This window comes from Larimichthys crocea, chromosome XV (assembly GCF_000972845.2).
Source record: "Larimichthys crocea isolate SSNF chromosome XV, L_crocea_2.0, whole genome shotgun sequence".
Taxonomy (NCBI): Eukaryota; Metazoa; Chordata; class Actinopteri; family Sciaenidae; genus Larimichthys; species Larimichthys crocea.
Window position 1 is genome coordinate 21631933 of NC_040025.1, and position 19179 is coordinate 21651111.

Sequence of the window (19179 nt, forward strand, 5' to 3'; positions counted from 1 at the left end):
AAAGAAAAACAGAGAGAAAGAAAAAGGGAGTGGGAACTAGAAGTGACAGCCTCAGACGTCCTCAAAGAGAGAAAAAGCCTTGTCCTTTTGAGGTCCTTTTTTCTATTGTTGTCCACTACGAGCCAGACTCTTGGGTCTCCTCCACAATGCAGGTCCCCTCAGAGCAGCGCACTACTGGCTGTCCTGTCACTTCACATTAGTGTCGTTGTGGAGAACAGCAGCCCCTGAGGACTTCGACACACTTGTCATGAAAAAAAAGTGTTCTGGACACACACACATATGCGTGAGTCGATAAGGAGTTGTTGGGTAAAATGGGCAAAATGGGAACACAAGGAGAACCTCCATCAAGAAGTATAACAGTGACCTTATTTCAGCCTTGGCTCCCCTCTCTCAGTCTTACTCCCCCCCGCCCACCATTCTTATGGCACAAGGCGTGTTCTCATAAGAAATGCAGTTGTGAATGAGTTAGCTTCATGCATGCAAGAAGTGCAGGACAGTCACTAATGTATTCTACCAGTAGCTCTTACACTTACTGGCTTGGTGTGTAACAGTGAAACATGTCGTCTGTTACACATTGGTTAATGCCACATGACGACATGCAAAAATAGTTCCTGCATTTAAAAACAAGTTTGACCTGCTGGTGTGTCAATCTTCACTAACTCAGGTTGTGCACTTTGGTGTGAAATGTGTCTACATTAGATTTGAATATTTCACACAGTATGTGTATCTTTGTTGCAAACAGCAGAATGAAACATAAAACAAGAAAAGTTCTTTCTTGACCTGAAAATCAACGTGCAAGCTCTGTAGCTGTTATGATTTCATCCAATACATTTGAAGAACTCATCTGTGTTAGTTTGCTACTGGTAAACAAGTGGACCTTGAGCAGATAACTGAGCACACTCTATCTGCTGATGAAGACATTGAGCTAGAAAATATCAAAATATATATTCAGATAGTTTAAAATAAAGATAAGATGAGATGAGATAAGATGGACTTTGTTGATCACACACCATGGAAATTTAGTCAAATACATAAGATGGGATATAAATATAATATAGTATGCACGCAACCATGTTTTTTATTTGACTATAATCACAATATTATTTTTCCTTCACACTTGAAATGGGAGGGTGAGTGGAGGAGGTCACAATCCTGCAATGCAAAGTCACATGGACACAGACCCACATGCACAACAAGATACTGAGCAGGACACGCCTGTGCACAGACTAGATAACACAATGAGGAATGCTTATGTAAGACAGATACAGGTGGGTGATATTTGTATGGGATATGATTTCCTCCCTAAAAACACCACAACTCATGCCTGCTCGACGGTTTCCATAAATACCCTGAGGTTATTTTCGGCGACGGGGGGGAGGGGGAGCTCCTCCCGGGCCCTGGCTGGACGCAGGTGGGCTGGGCGGCGTGGGACGACTGAGAGGAGAGGAGCGGTACTTTAAAGGAGCAGAGCGGAGGAGTGTGTGATGAAAATGAAATGTGAAGTGTTCCCTCACTCAGCCCGCAGACGTGTAAAAGATTCATCAAGCTGGTGAGGAGAGAGAGAGAGAGAGAGAGAGAGAGGGGGGTGGGACATGCCTTCGTGCAATCCGAAAGAGGAGGGAGGAGGGGGGTGACTGAGAGAGTTGCTTTTAAGATCTTTTCTATTATAAATCATACCGAGCAGTGGCTACCCAGAAGGCAAATGGAGATCCAAACAAAAGGTCTGTGCGGGGAAAGAAGGACAGGTCAAGGATTTGAGGATTTGGAGAGAAGAGGGGGTGAGGCAGCAGTAAATAAAGTGTAAATAAACTTGACATAAAAGAGTGATAAAACTAATAGGGACAAAGTACAAAACTGATATTAAGAGTATAGTAATAATGGTTACCTGTAATATTTAAACATATATTTTGATAAGGATATATATGTATAATATATTTATTTATAATATATATATATATATTTCAGAGCAGCTATTTTGACATAGTAGCGTAAACACAGGTGTTACCGATGATGCAAATTAAGGCTCCATTCCATTCAGGTCCAAAAGAGTCAGTTTGCTGCTGAGGTGCACGTTGATTCACTGCTGCAATAAACGGAACGTGACCTTAATTAGTATAACAACAAAGACCTGTGTTGAAAAAAAAAAAAGAGTCTTGTTAAGTATTTCAAGTTAAGAAAATGACATAAGTGAGAATACATCTGTCTTCCATTTTGAATAATGAACCTGTACTGTAATATTCAGTGAAGTGCTTTTAAAAAATTAAAAAATCAGTGTGTGTCTCATAATATAAACACAAGATGGCGCCTGTTCTCCATCAGCGTCATCATCATCATCGTCAATAGCAGTCCATTTAACCCGGCCCCCGCTCCCAGACGCACGCACAGAAATCTCAATATGAGACGCTAACATTGATTTTTTTTTTTTTTTTTTTAACGTTTCCACGCGAATAAATAGGCTTTTATTAATGAAGTGTGATTCAGATTTCTATCAAACATTCTAATTGGTTTATTATCAGCATATTCAGTTCGGTCACCATGGTAATAAATTGATTGGCTCTGTTAAAATATTTTTAAATAACACTTTCCACACACAGCTTCCACAAACCAGTTTACGCCCTCTGTCAGCCACATCCCAGTCCTCCCCACCCCCGGTTCACTACCCCACCACCACCACCTCCCAACCCTCCTCCTCCTCCTCCTCCTCCTCCTCCTTTTACACACCGGTTCGCAACCACCCACCCAGTCAGTCACCTCAAGTGCGACCGGCCGGCTTGGAGGAGGCAAACAAACAGATCCAGAAACAGCCAGGAGTGATCCTGCCGCGTGTGTTTGGCTCACCAAGAGAGACACCGGAACACTAGAGGAGGATGGGACGCCGGTGCTTGGATCAGAACTGAGTCTGGTCGGCACACTGAGAGCTCCTCCGACCCGTTTCCAAGTCCTTTTCTAACCGGCTCAGAGTCACGTTTTCTGCCGCTGACACAATGGGCTGCTGCAGCGGACGATGCACGCTCATCTTTCTTTGCACTTTACAGTTGGTGAGTTGAGCCACGCTTCTTCTCTACTTGTTGTTTTTACAAGTTTTAACCTGTGCGAGAGATTGGCTTCAGTCTAATGTTTGTTTTAGAATAATAAACTACTAATGAAGTGTTTGTTTTTCAGCTGGCCAGTATAGCGCATGGTCTGTTTAATGCACATGTTGAAAACCGATAACAGAAATATTGCTTAAAGTTCTCGAAGTCACTATAAGTAGGCTGTCAGACGCACACCACAAACGAGTCTGCATGTTTTTATATTTAAGTGTTAACGTTTGCTCCAGTTATAGCTCATGACTCTGGTTTGATTTTGTGTGTGATTAGTAGGTAGTGTTGTTTATTTCTTTACATGATAGTCCTTTTGACAATAACAACCTCAAGTAGTGGCACACTGATGGCCAGTACTGAGATAACTATTTTGACTATTATAATGGTATCCTAATATATACTCAAATACACCTTAAGTCAGCATAATGTAGTTCTGTGTGAGGCATCAGCTGTTTGTTGCTAAGTTGCTGCTGCCTCATGATTTGAAATATCTGCTAATACATGTATTTCTGGAATTTGTGTAGCGTTGATCCACATGTCCACAACTCCTAGCTCATTGGAGCATGTCGGTTTCTGATCAGTGATCTTGACATTTTACTGATGGTGGCTGTGCAGTTTCAGATGATGCTTCCCATTGGCTCACAGCCCGGCTTGCCTTTGCCACTATCTCTCAGTAGAGTTTACTTGACAGGGTGTGACAAGGTTATTTATGGAGGTATTAAAACAGAGCCTGCTCACACCATAAGCCCCCCTGAGTAAATGCCACTATTAACAGCAAAGGGAGCAATAAAATCTTCTAGAGACAGAAGAGTCAAATGGGAAAGTTCTGATATGCTGTATCATGCTTGGAATAACATAGAAATGAAAAGAAAAATGGCACACAGAACAAAAGACATGAAAGTGTATGATGGGAAATGGCAGTTGGTATTAGCCACGTTTCATACCTCTAAGTAATAACACTCGTCCCCCCCGATTTAATAATATTGCCTTCCCCCAAGCCAACATCTCAAGACCCCTTCAGAGTAATCCCTCAGAGTTACAGGTTTTTGGCCCCTGCTTTCGAAGGTACACACTGTTTCATTTAGATTCAAGTTCAAGTGCTTTTTCGGTGGAAAACATTTAAGACAAGCATTTGTTGCACTTCTTTCTCACCGTCATGTTAATGATGTCCTGCTGCCTTCGGCCTCAGTATCCCGCTGCTCTTTCCCCACTTCATCTTCAGAATTCATAGAGGGCTGGTGTGTATTTGTGGGTAACACCTGCGTATCTGTCAGGATAGTGAAAAATGGGGAACTCTTACATTAAAGAGAGAGTCTGCTTGTGTCTCTGTGGCTTAGATCACAATAGCTTCAGTATTGCTCCCTTTTTGAAATCAGTGTCTTGCTCTCTGATGACGCACACAAACACTCACACAAACACAGAGAGCTATGAATTCACCTTGAGGCACACACCTGTTTTCCCTTCCCAGACTTCGGACCTCTTTGCCTCATTAGAGAGAAGGAGGTCGACCATTTGTTAAGAGGTTTATAAAGCTGTCAGTGGGCTGCCTAAAAAGTCCCCAAAGACTTCTGGAAACAGCTTTATTTTCCCCTGGCACTATTTCTGGATGACCTGACACTTCCTGTCTACAGGAACACACACTCACACACACACACACACACACACCTGCACACTTCTGATGAGTTTAACCTGCAAAGAGGGGTTGCATTAAACCCTGTGTGACCTTTTCAAAAGGTCATCAGGTTGTAGGCGTGTGTGTTTGTGTGTGTGTGTTCGAATGAATATACATGAGTGCATATGTGTTGGAGTAGCACATGGGGCTCCCACTCTCCCCCTGGCTGAAACCTATGCATTGACAATGAGCCAGGTTATTCCCAGTCCATTACAGGGTAAAACTACCATTAACAAAACAACATACTCTGCTCCTCAGATGTAAAAATAGCCCTTGTGAACCGCTGTGTGTGCTAATTAGCCGGGCAGAGTGCTTTGATCAAACCTCTTTTGGCATCTCGGCCATCCCCTAATTGAATTGTGGTGCGCTTTCCTCATCAACAGGCCGAGCGGTGGGACTCATCTCTCTGGGACAGAAGGCAACAGATAATGAGCCTGTATTGATCGAAACGCCTCTGTTCCCTCTTCCCTGTGCAGCCTAACTATTCCAGACAGTAGGGTTGGATCGTTGTCAGAACCCTGATCAGCCCTAGAGAATGGCGTTGGCAGGAAGCCCTGTCTGTGTAATGATTTGTTTGTACTCCGAGACACAAGCAAGCTCGTTTTTTTTGTCTCAACGGCTTGGTTGTTTGAGGTGTTGACCTAAAGTTGACCTGCTGTGGCAGCATTTCGATTGGTCAGATATGGGACCCGGTCCAAACATATTGTGAATGTCAGCGACCGGCCATGAGGAGGGACGTTGTTCTGAATGGAGTAGATGGTTAATGCGGCTCCATGGACAGTGGGTGATTGATGAAGGAGGCCTCTTCGTTGGTCATGGTGAGTTCTGGGAAAGGGCAGACGGTCAGACACACACACGCAGACATAATCACACCGAACAAGGGTAATGAGCTCAGATCTGAACACTGACCCTGAAAATGCCTGGCCATAACTGCTCTGGCAGCACTGACGGATGCAGCTTCACTGAGACACAGACACTATTTCATGCACCCGTCTTCACACTCAGACACACCCACAGACGCAGCTGCGCATTCTGAACTGTGAGTTATAGGTTAGTGGGTCTAGTGCTGGGTAAAGATTACAGCCTTTGTATGAGGAGAGGAAGTGCAGCTTTGTGGGCCTCTGACGAGATGAGAGAAATGGAGGAAAGAGCTGGAAGGGGTTTTATTTGATCATAAGCAAAGAGAAGGAAAAATGTGTCCATGTTTCCACAGTGAATGGCTTCATTTGTGCCTATGTAGGACAAAGTGAATTCACTGAAGTGATCCACAGAGGAAGCACCCCATCTACACCCTTAGAAACTACAGTCAGACTACCCACAAGCTTTATCTGAGTCTGTGTGTGTGTGTGTGTGTGCATAATATCATGCACCACACTGCCCACTTTTTCCTCTACTCTTTGATGACATAGCTAGAGAATATACTAACTTTGTAGTGAAGGCTTCAAGAAAGAAGAACAAGTTCAACTAAAGTGCTTCCAAGAAAGTTTTAGCAGAGCACAGAGTGCCTCCTCCTGAAGAGTGTTATCTCTAAAGGCATGACATTATCCCTTGGCAGGCGTCACGTTATCTCTCACACATTACAAAGGGTTTATGCCACTTTTTTTTCTCTCCCCTGCCTCCACTGCTAACTTATTTGCTCTGTGGAAACACTAACATTCAAATTTACTGTTGAATATTCATGAGCTTAGAGTTGCAGATCTCTTATCTCCCACCTCACCAAACTACATGTACTTGGGCTGACAGACACTCACATATACAAGGTCTTGCCCCATAGATTTGATATTAATGCATCACACAGCTGCAATTAAGAATAATTACTGCAGCTGGGGCAAATTGCATGGCAATAAAACATTGTATGCCATCAGGCCAGCAGACCTGGGTGTGAGAGTTACTGCAGTTGTATATTCCTGGCCTGTCTTGCCAGTTTCTGAACAGAAGTGATCTATCAAAACCTGGTAACTAGTGAAATATGAAAGCCGTTGCTGGCAAGTGCAAGAACATTTCAATTTTATCAGTTACAGCTGCTACAAACATCTGTTTAGGGTATCTTTTTGTGGTGGGTGTTTTGTTGAGTGTATGTGTGAAACTTCTTTAGTGTCTGTGTGAGCGTGAAGTCTGGTGTGATCAATGATAATGAACTGTATTTCCTTGGCACTGCCAGGTTGATGGAGGAGATAGGCCAGCGGGAATAGAGTGGATGGTCACAGCTCTTTTATCTCACTGTTTCTTTCCCTTCATCTTTGTCTCTCTGGGCCTGCTATTAAGTTCTCCCTGGACTCTGATTCATATCATTGTGAGCAGAAACACATTTTTTTACTACTTGCTTTGGCTTGTACAGATGGTACAATAAGGTAGCATCCCTATCTGAGTTACCCATGCAGATACAAATTAGTATGTGTTTAGGGTTGTCAGATTATACATGATGATGACTGTATTCATCAGATGTGGACTGGGGCTCGTAGGGTTGACTGCAGCCTAAGGCGATCCATAGTCAATTATCTGGAACTCAGTGAGCATTGATAGATACCATGACACCAAGTTTTAGCTCAAACTAGCTTCATAGGCCTCCATGTCCAAAAAAACATCTAAGAGCATTCAGAGCAACTGAAGTTGCTAATGATTGTGATGCCTTATGAAGCTGTTCTCCTCTGGGAATTAAACACAGCTCATATATGTAGCGTAATGCACTTCATTATTGTGATTATCCAATTAGCACAGCTTTTTATTTATCTTAGTTTACCAAGCCTACATTTACTGCAACAGGGGCAGGTCAATAAATAATAAGCATATAAAGAGAATAAAAGCAATGACATCGATGTTGGATTGATGCAAGCACACTTATGTCCTAGACTGGAAGCCATATATATTACGCCAAGTCCCCAAGGCACCGTCTCAGCAGCCTGCAGTCTGCTGGCTGAAATGTTTCAGCAGCTTTTAATTTAGAAGTTTGTGGTTATTGATAGGAATTCTGTTACTAGTCATTAGGACCTAGTTAGATGAATTCATTATACATTATATAGATTAACATTTCAAATGACATGACCACTGATTACAAGCTTCTGTAAAACATTGCTTTTAAGATCATTTGTTGAGTTAAAAAATCATCCAATCTAAAATGAAAGTACATATTTTCCAGTTCTTTTCATGGCCATGTATCAGTTTGCCTCCCTTTTTTCTTTCCAGAGATGTTATGAAAGTGGGAGATGGAGGGCAGAAGGCTCTAACACTATTTGATTGTGGGCCACAGAAGATCCAGAGGATCTTGTGATTTAAGAAATTAAAGTCTTAATCCTGTTTTTTATTGTCTCTGGGTCCTTATCCTTTTCATTTTCAAGGCCATGCAGGTCGCCTTAATTAGGTAGAGTTGATGTGTGTGTGTGTGTGTGTGTGTGTGTGTGTGTGTGTGTGTGAGGGCTATGCTTGTGCTATCAAATAGACCCCTGGTGTTCAGTGCTGATTGTGGTCTTGACCCAGGCTGTGTTGATTGCGATGCCTGAATAGCCCTCATCCACAGAAGAGCGAACACTGGCAGGCCCTGCCTGGCCTTAGCTGCAAGTATCAGCCCCATCAAAAAAAAAAAAGAAAAGTTGATTAAACAGCAGCATACAGTGTTTGAGAAAATGTGTGTGTGTGTGTGTGTTGTCGGTCATGAGGCAAGGTGACTGCATAATAAATTCACACTCATACCTCAGACATTTTTTGGAGCTTCCTCCAGTGTGTCATCATCTCACCTGAATCTAATGCAACCTGGGTACTCAGGGATGAGAAGCACTGCTTGAATATGTATTTGGGTATTCATGCTCCGCCCCTAACATGTATCCTTTGTTAAAACACAACAAGACTTTGTGTTATATTCCTCCCCTATTTTTTATGTTTTTTTAGTCCCGCTCCATGCTCTTCCCCACTTTCTCCTCTTGCCGTGAATATGTTTGAATTATTGATTACCATCTGATTTATCAGCAGGGCCAGAGCCACTGGAGATTTAGGGGAGATGCAGATAGAAAGGTGGAGAGAAGTGGAGGGAGAAAGGGGGGCGGGGGGATGGGTGGTGGTTCGACCTCTCATTCTAGGCCAATTATGAGCATGACCCTAGGGACCCGAGATCTCTATGTTTGGCTCTCCTTTTTCCCCTCTCTTTCGTTTTCTTTCCATCTTCCTCTCTCTTTCTGGCACACGGTTACCACGGAAACCTTTATGTATACAATAAGATGCTGAAGAGCCTGCAGGAAATAAAAACCAACCTGTCAAAAGGAGACATGGGAATGTATGATGCAAATCTGAGTTAGCGTGCTGAGGAGAGAGAGACGAGTGCTGGTCCCGCGGGGGGGTTGCGCTGCATAGAAGACGGGGCTCAGTACACATCCTGCTTCCAGGACAACTGTCACTCTAAAGATAGCTCAACTTACATATATAGCCTTTAACCTCACCACAAAAACGACCCACCCAAAATGCAACATAGCAACCAGTCAGACACAGCCGAGTGGTTTGCCCGGGACCGACTTTATCCGAAATGTGCTTATTTTCTATTTTGTCTGGGGTTGCTTGTTCAACACAGATTGCACCAGCCACATTATATGCTAATCGAGAAGAGGTTCTGACCTTCCTCTTGTTTCTCGACCTTCCTCAGAGTTTGGAGCCACTGCCCTTGCTGTGTGTATGTTGGTTTATAATAATGTCTTGAAAAAACCATCCCCTCTTTGTCCCTGGTGGCCCCTTTTACAACTGTTCGCCATTTTAATGTCTTCAATTTAACAGACCATTAATTATGTGGTCATAGCGAAAACCTTGGGCAGGCAAATGTGTGTGTGTGTGTGTGTGTGTGTGTGTGTGTGTGCGTGTGTGTGTGTGTGTGTGTATGTATGTATGTATGTATGTGTGTGTGTGTGTGTGTGTGTGTGTGTGTACGCATCCATACTGACGCTTGTGTGAGTGTGTCTGTGTGTGTGTTCCACATCAGTGACAGTGCAATATTAAGCTATAATGGAGATAAAAGTAGAACTATTTGCAAGCCCATTTCTCTCTTTCCATTCCAACGGTTCCAGTGGTGTCATTTGTTATAGTGTGGCATCGAATAAATTGCTTTGGGAGCACCACAGCTGGGATGACTATCTTGACAGATCGCATTCAGTTGAATGGCTGCAAAGCATATTCATCTCACTCAAATCCTCCTACTGTTTTGGGCATTCAGTCTTGTTTTACAAGTGGCTGATGACTTGTTCTAATTGTTGTTGTTGTGTGATCAACAACATCAGCAGTTGGACGTGGGGGATGCACACAGCATAACTTCCTCTACTGGTGGATGAACGATTAAGAGTGATGGTATTATGATGAAAAGAGCAACATTACTGACTCAATTATGGAGAGTAGAGCTGGAGGGTACAAACTGCTGACAGCTGTTTGCTGTTCTCGACTGCGTGTACTTGATGAGAATTTTCTCTTGTCGCAGCTAAAATGCCGACTTGTTAATTGGGGCGAAACCCAAACAGTTTTTGTTAGATCTGGGGCATGGGGAGGTAAAAAGGGTGAGGGGATTTGTTGGTTTAAGGTGCTCTCATTTCATCACCTCCCCTTCCATCCTATCCATTGTTGGTGTGTTTGGGTTTTATCCAACGCTGTTTTTGTCCTGCTTTTCTTCTGTGAGCTCCTCTGAGAAATCAAAGTATCTATGTGTCTGCTGTCTCATCTTTCATTTTCCATATGACACCCACACAACAAACAACAAAATTGGAACCACAAGAAAAGGAGACCAAACCTCACAAGCAACATTAATCCCTTGGGTCGAGACTGAAATCACAACAACCAGTGCTGCTGCATTCCTCTTCAAGTTGATGCAGCAAAGTCTGAATTAGCCTGTAATAATCCGAACATTGCTGCCACCTTTGCAGATAAACTTAAAAGAAACGTTGGCTGACAGCAAAGTGGAGGAAGACAGATAAAGGCAGGAAAAGTGAGCGAGCGAGAGATAAGCGTTTTACAAGAGATACCAGCCGTGTGAGGAAGGAAGTTTGCTGTCAGTGTAGGAATTTGGGTCATATCTCGGTGAACGTTGCCTCATCATCAAGTCAGCGTGTTGATTTTTGTACTGAAGTCCTTAAAATTATGTGTAGTCAGTTTTGTGCTGTCATTGAGAAAGTGAGTATTAAAGCAGTTTTGTGGGACAGGTTAGCTGTTAGAAATGGTATGTTTCCTTGAGCTAATGATTAGCCATGACTAACAAACAAACACAAGACCTAATGTTTCCTTTCCGTCGAATTTGTGGAACGCTTTTTCACACATGTATTCATTATTCTTTCAGAGCTTCAACACTGTTAACATAAGCAAGCCTTACTTGTCTTATTGATCTAGTTAGACATGCAGTGGGAATCATACTTACTACACAAACTGCTTCTTTTTTTTTAATGAAATATACAGTATTACAACTGTGCAACTCTCATCAAATATTTTGTCACTCAGCAGACAGTTTGACTCGTCATACTGTGTAAAGCGCAGCTGTTACTAATGACACTGATGACGACTCTGATCTATTCAGATTCCGCAGTAAGCTGCGACAGCGAACCAACGTGAACTATACAAGGAGCCTGAAAACTGAAGCAGCTAAAAGGGAATCAACCATTGTTCATTTAATTACAGACACCTGTGCTTCTCCTACTGCGTCACGTCCTCTGTGGAAAAGGCTGTGAGTGATATAAACTAAAATCGACTCGTTTTCTTTCCCTCTTAAAGTGGATGTAATCTTCACACACTGCAGTATAAAACTGTAATGCAGGCAGTCATATGTTGGGGAACTCATTTTGTACTTAAAGTATTGATTTGACTGTATTTTAGCTTCTCTCTTGTTGGGAAACTGGGTATCAGATGGAGAGACAGAAAAGAAATCAATGTGTCTTAGATTGGGACAACTTCACCCACTAACAAGTGACCGACACACCCACACAGAGCATAGTGTTTCAATTGGTCTGAACATGAGCTATATAGAGAGAAGTGAGCTTCATTCAACTGCTGATAAAGCTCAAATGAACTAAACTCGCCTATATTGACCTGAACTGAAAACAAATGTGGACTCCAGAAGATGTTAACTTAATCTTAAAGTGAGCCACAATAACAAAGAGAACATTACGACACAACACCCCACGGAAGTGAAAAGTTTCATGTAGTTTGCAGCGTCCAAAGGGGGAAAAGCAAAGTCAATATCAAAGCACTGGCTTTCATCGTGTTTCTTTCAGTGGGACAGATTTGTGTGTTCCCAATAGCACTGAGAGATTAGCATGTTATTAGCACTAAGAGCACTGGAAGTTTAACGTATTTCATGTTAAATAAAGAGCTCTTTCATTCATAAGCTTTCAATAGGCACTTTAAAAAAAAAACCCCAAAAAAACAGCGCTGCAGTGTGCACTTCACTCAGTGTCTGTTTAGCACCACTGCCTAAAACAAGTAGCACTTAGTGAAGTACAAAGGGACTAGCCGCTGTGTTTTACTGTGCAGACCATATTTCAAACAGCGAAGAAGAAAGTGGCTTATAAAGGCACCCTACCTCTTAATCCCTGTCTCAACTCTGCTAGACCAGGCACCACCAAGGGCTATCTATCTATCCAACCCTCCATGTACCCATTGAAAGCCACACACACACACACCCGCCGTCACACACATACTGTGATTGGCACCATTAGTTACACAAGGACCAGGCAGGCACCAGAGTATAATGACTTTACCCAGGCGAGAGGTGAAAAATTGGATTGGGGAAAGTTTTTGAGAAGTACTTTACTGCCTGCTGGGAGTCACAGTAAAGACAAGCCAGGGCAAAACAAGGTGCATTAAAAAAATAAAATAAAATCTGCCAGCCTCTGATTTATGGCTCGTCTCTTTGTCTGCCTTTGTCTTTATTTAGATCTGGAATAGAACAGTTGTTTTGATTTAATAGTAATAGTAATAACTGTTCTATGAGTATGTTTGTAGGCCTGAAACTTTACCTTATTGTTTAATCCAATAGCAAACGGGAGGTTGCAATCAACAACTACACAGTGAAGTGCCTCTAAACCCTACACACTGCAGTGGTATACTTATTAATTCATAAGAAAAATATATAAAGAAAGCATAAAGAATTAACCAGATTTGTGTAGCAGAGATGTTTTTTGGATTTTCTATCCTGTTAACTATCTCTCCACTGAAGAGAGAAAAGTGTTGCGTTCCCCTGGGGGGATCTCAACAGCTAAATTTGGAACCACTGATTTACAGGCTTATGCAAGCACTCACGCAACTGTGGCTCCCAATCTTTTTGACTGGTGACTCAGTTAAATGAAGCTGTCTACATGCGTGACCCCTCAAAAACCCCAAAATACAATCTGAAAATAACTGGTTATATGCATCTAATTTCATCTAATTTTTTTCTAATTAAAAATTAAAGTATTTTTCTGTCTTGCACTGACAACACAAACATTCTGTAGCCAATTGGTTGATGGATATACAAAAACAACAACATTATGACCGATTTTAATATCCATTATTGATGTACCATGTGATCAGAGCTGATACTGAGTATGCTTGGATACATTTAGGTCCACTCTAGTATTAGACATATTGCCACACAGACCTCAGAGCCATGACCGTAAACCCTAAGTGACCTGATTAAGTATAATTTGGACCCTGTCTGACTCTGAACCCAGGTCAGGTCTTGGTTCCTTTTGAACAGAGTGAACCTGTGAATACCTAATTTCCTCCTCTGCTTTATCTTAAAAGTCCAGTGTGTAAGATTTAAGGGGCTCTATTTACAGGATATGGCAGAAATAGAATATAATATGCATAATTATGTTTGCATTAGTGTATAATCACCTGAAAATATACATTTTTATGATTTTGTTACCATTGACTGAGCCTTTTATATCGACAGATGTGGTGGATCCTCTTCAATAGAGTCCACCATCCATGTTTATACGGTAGTCCAGTATGGATTAACTAAACATTGACTCTAGTTAGAGATAGGAATGAGGCCACATGCCTCGAAGCCTAACACACTGGTCTGGTGTTTGGTGTTTAAAGCCCTGTATATTTATTTTTTTAAGAAAAATGTTTAGAAGAAGAACAAAGTTTTAAAAAAAATGAACCAGATTTCGTGTAGCAGAGATGTTTTTCTGATTTTCTATCCTGTTTACCATCTCTCCACTCATATCAGAAGTGTTGTGTTCCCCTCGGAGGGGGGTCTCAACAGCCAAATTTGGAACCACTGATTTACAGGGCTATGTGAGCACTCATGCAACTTCTAAATAATTTCCATATTCGTGGGGTGAATCAAAACAGCTGTTATATGTCAAAACTATATGAAGAGAAAGACAGTAAAAGAGAAAAGTCATGAATCAGAGGCCTGGTTGGCTGTTTTAACATGTCACTACTAGTGACTCCCAACATGCAGTAAAGTAGTCTGCCAGTCTGGAGTGCAAAACACATATAAAACACAACTGTAACAATTTGGATATTGCATACAAATCTCCCCTCTGAATTGGATTGTTTTATCAGGCTTGGGCTCATTGGCTAATGTGCATTTGTATATCTAACTAAAAACAAGCCATTAGCGAAAACCATTGAAAAAAAAAAAAAAGCAGATAATATGATAGTAGGATTTCTCTGTAATTTACCCCTCACATCTGCCACTCCTCAATGTCATCCTTCTGCCTGACTGGGTGTGAGTCAGAGTTATATGCCTGGACATAGAAGCAACTGACTCATGCAGCCTCAAGTCATACAGAATGGGCTCGCACACACACACACACACACACAGACAGACACACACACAGACCTGCTTTTCAAAGCCACAGATACTGATGACACATTCAGTAACATGTTATCAGAGGACATTGCACAGAGGGCACACGCAGAAAGAGAAACAATGATGTGATTTATAGTATCCGGAGGCTAAGGTGAAAATGAGAGGGTCACCAGTCACCTCCGTACTCACGCGCTGGGGGGCGTTGTCAAATCGTCTCTTCCTTTCACACCTAACACCTCATCAGAAGTTTGTCCTACATATAACTCAACTGTGACAGCACAGTTGAGATAATAATCATAGAGAACCGTCAAGCCACCCTGCCATATGTTTTGGTTTCTGTTTGAAATCCCAGTTGGATCCATAGTCAAAGCATGCATTTCAGCCACTTATCTTGAGCACGCACGCTCATCTTAATTAGCTATCAAATGATGCGGATCAAACGATTTTCTTTCCTCTCAGATGCATTTGCTCTGATCATCTCATCCCTCTTTCATGCGTAGCTTAGTTCTCTTTCGTTTTCTTCACGTCGAAGAAAGTGGTGATCACTGAAATGTTTTGGGAAAGGAAGTAAGTCTGTGTCCACTTGTGTGTTCATGGCTCTGTTTGTGCTCCCTCCCTTTTGAAACTTAGAGAATATACACAAGGTAACTGAAACAACAGGATTGAGGTCTACGATCCTTGTTAATAACCCTTACGTGACTGAAGGAGATAATAGTTGATGGTTCGAAGAGAACGAAACAACTCAAGTGAAAAGAAAGAAGGATGGGGTAAACAAAGTATGGGCAGTGGTGGAGGTGAGAGAGGGGCTTGTTGCATCCTGCTGTCGTACCCACCCCCTAATTGCTTAGTATTTATGGTGGGAGGAGTGGTATGTGTGGGCAACATGCTTCTCCACATATACACACCCAAAACCAAGATACACACTAAGAGATTCCGTCACCCTAGAGGGAGTCATTTGTGCTAGCATGAGGTCGGTGGGAGGCTTTTACGGGTCGTTATGTAGCCGGCTCTCTATTCCTGGAAGAGCGTTGGTATCTTTTGATCAAATTCTACCCCACTCTCCAGTAACCTGCTTCCTATGAATTGTGGGCTAATTGTGCCATATGGGTTTGTGTGATTGTGTGTGTGTGTGAGTGTGTGAGTGCATGTGTGTCTGGGTGGGCAGAGACCTTTCTATTCTTGATTGATTGTTGTCATCTTGGCGGATTATTGAGTTAGCAGCGAACGTGATAGGCTTACTACAGCATCTCAGAGGAGAGAATACACATGCACGCACGTCCCTCATGCCCATACATTTCTTTAATTCAATGACGGCTGGAAATATTTCAGGGAAAGGGTCCATAGCTGTGTGTAATAAGACCATCTAGGGATCTAAAGTATGTGTGTCGGATTGATGAAGGTTCGTGCTCATTAACACAACTGCTAGCCTGTAGTGGAGCAGTGATCCATGTAGGAATGCATGTGTGCAGAGGGCATAGTGTACGTTCCTATGAATGTTTAATAATAGTGAGCAATTTGTCATGTTAAACCTCAAATGTGTAATTAAAAACACACAAATTCAGTTTACAGTCATGCCAAAGATATTTTACAGTTAACCTACATACTTTAATCAACTGTTATTTTGCCGATTAGGTGCAGAAAGTCTGTAAATGAGCTTCCCCCCCAAATTAAAATGTCTTCTTTCTTTTAGTACCAAGTACACCCAGATAAAACCTCAAGGCTATTTGCATTCATTCATTCAAATAGAATAAAAGCTGTTTAACAGATTTTGTAGTCTTTGGATCTGGCTTTTTTCCCCCATCAGGATTACCAGAGGACATTCGGAGAGCTCTGCAAGATGAACTCCCTATCTTCTCTCTGATATTGTGTGGGAGAGCTACAATTTTTCTTTTTCGAAATTATTAATTTGGTTTTCAGAGAGGAGCTACAATTTTTAACAGATCTCGACTAAAAAAAACGTAACTATGTTGACATGATTGACTGTGGGCAAGGTTGCCATTTTTGATGAGCAGGGGCAGACTGTGGGTGAAGGCAGACACTTGAAAAATAATAATCAGTTTGTATAACAAAAGGCAAATGTGTTTATGGCTGTTCTAAGTGACCACACTGAAAGGTAGGGGGAAAAGTCTGTCCTTTTTATAGAGAGAAATCGTTCTGATATGTCGATAATGGTGCCCATTTTCAGACGGCCCCCCCTGATAGACATTCACAGTCTTGCAGTCAGTTGTATGTCTGAAATATGAATGATAGATCTGTTAAGTCAGGAAAAAATCAAACTCCATTTCTCACTTCTGCATAGCTGGTCAATTATTGCATGAAATGACTGTGAATATTAGGATTGTCAGTTTGTAAGAAACTTACATAAATTGTTGGACATAGCCCTTCCAATCTGACAGTGGAAAGGCGTGGGGGGATGGGTTTTTTCCAAAGTTTAGTCTTTCTTTGTCAGTTCATCAGTTCGCTTTTTGCTCAAATGCTGAATAAACTGAACAGTTGCAGCTTTAGTTCTTTGGTTGTCCTTATGTGTTCAGGTCACAGATGTTTGCCCACCTCTAATCGGTTGAAGATATGCTTGTTAATTTCATTCATCAGGTGTGAAATTGCGTTTCTCACAAATTTGTCCTTTTGGATTCGATTTGATCAGGACATCAGGCTTGCTTCTCATTAACATTACACCTTATTTCTTATGTCTTCATAAAATGCCCAGACAATTCATGAGGGTCTGTCCTGTAAGCTGCCTAACCGGTTTAACTGCGGCTTAGCCTCACCTCATCTTTGCTGACGTCCTCCTGTATGGGTTTTATTGAATTCTTTAACCATGAACCAGAGCAGACCAGAAGATGTACGACTCCTTTGACTTTATTCATTTCCTTCAGGAGGATAGACAGAGGTTATTAAGGGTGTGGTGGGGTGTGGTGGGGTGTGTGTGTGTGTGTGTGTGTGTGTGTGTGTGTCGTGTGTGTGCGTGTGTGTGCGTGTGTGTGTGTGTGTGTGTGTGTGTTGGTGGGGAGGGGTCGTTCTACGTTAGCATATGTCATTTGTGATTTTTCTCTGCATTATCTCCCATTTCTGATTTATCTGTTTTTTTGCCATCTTTTTTTATATTATTCTCCCCATCCATCTCAATTTCTGTCCTCCGTCCAGTAGAGTGCAAGTGCTTATCTTTGGATTTCTGAGCTATTCCCTGACATTGGTATGATAATGCTTGGTGCAGATCACAGTTCACTCACCTCACCCCACACACACCCTGTCTGCGGAGTCATTGCCTTCGCTCCTTTTTTGCGAAGATGTGTTCATTTTTAATTATCACTCAGTATTTGATCACCTCCCTCCCCTGCCTGTCACAATGTCTCATTGGGTTACTGGTAACATTTCCATTACATTAAGAAGAGCAGCCACGACTGTGTACCCGAGTGTGTGTGTGTGTGTGTGTGTGTGTGTTTGCGTGAATGTGCTCTGTGGTGCGTTTCTATCACTGCGGCAGAGACGAGATTCCTCCTTCCCTCATCCATCTTCAAGCGCTTGGCTGGAAATGACATGTCGACACACAGCGAAACACATCGTTGCTTGAGACGTACACACACACACACACACACACACACACACACTCTGGGAATGAAATGGAATTGGATTGGCAATGAAATTCTAATTAAATGGTTCGCATGGGTCCCCCCTGTTTTTTCCCCCAAATGGCATGCTAATTGAGTTGATGCAAATAGGGACTCACAGTCTTAAAGATTCAAATTGCTTGGTTTTGTTTTTTTTTTTGTTTTTTTTGCTGTTGCACAAAATGTTGCATGCAAAGAGCTCAGGTAGGGGGAAGGGAATATCGAGCATGGAACGAAAGGACATCATGAATCTATCTTCTTTATGTACAAAGACTTGGCCTTAAGTCACTGGTAACATAGGAGTGGAAAGGGTGAAAACTGTGGAATCCCTTTCTTCATTGTAGAGGGTTTAACTTTGCTTGTGTGTATGTGTCCATGTGCCATGTATACACGTTTACGAGCAAATGTTTTAATAAGCGCCTAAGCTCACTGCAGTGGTATTATTAAGGAAGGCCCTCGCCTCCCATAAAGTTCCCAGAGAATTCTCATTCCTAGAGGCCATTGGCAGGAAGGTTGGAAATGGTGAGCTTCTCTATATCTCAGCGGGGTTTGAATCGATAAATCTGTCACTGTTTATTTTATAAAACTTCCACTCTTCACCTCTGGGCGCTACTCACAGTTGGAGGCTGAACACTCAAGCTGTTCATGTCGACTCGCTCAATATAGGATTGTTGGCCAATTGCTGTGAGGTGAAAGTATATTGTCTTTAATAAACTATGATCGGTACACAAGTTGCCTAGTTTGACATTTTTCTAGGGCCGTTTTATGGACTGTAGATTTGGCAACCCCAGAACGTTCTTCACAGTTCACTATCACAGCAGGGGAGGTAGTTTGCTTCCAGGACATGTCAACCTAATAACATTTGTCTCTTGTTCTTTAGGTGCTGGCTTTAGAGAGACAAGTCTTTGACTTCCTGGGTTACCAGTGGGCCCCAATCCTTGCCAACTTCTTCCACATCATAATTGTCATCCTCGGCCTCTTTGGCACCATCCAGTACAGGCCGCGCTACATCGTGGTGGTGAGTACACATAACTGAAGACTAGCAGTTTACATGAAACT

The 19179-nt window shown here is 42.2% G+C and overlaps 1 protein-coding gene across 3 annotated transcripts in view; it reads left to right on the plus strand.

Annotated features, from left to right (window-relative positions):
• Positions 1 to 2703: 2703 nt before the first annotated feature.
• nkain4 (sodium/potassium transporting ATPase interacting 4) overlaps positions 2704 to 19179 on the plus strand; it is a 44107-nt gene continuing 27631 nt past the window's right edge. The window contains exons 1-2 of one of the 3 annotated variants that reach the window (XR_003463856.1): positions 2704 to 3038; positions 19001 to 19138. Coding sequence is in view for 2 of the 3 variants with exons in the window: in XM_010751534.3 (XP_010749836.1) it covers positions 2985 to 3038; positions 19001 to 19138 (192 nt within the window). In the remaining variant the exon portion in view is untranslated. The remainder of the gene's footprint in view (positions 3039 to 19000; positions 19139 to 19179) is intronic. The other 2 variants (XM_010751534.3, XM_010751519.3) reach the window with 2 other exon arrangements.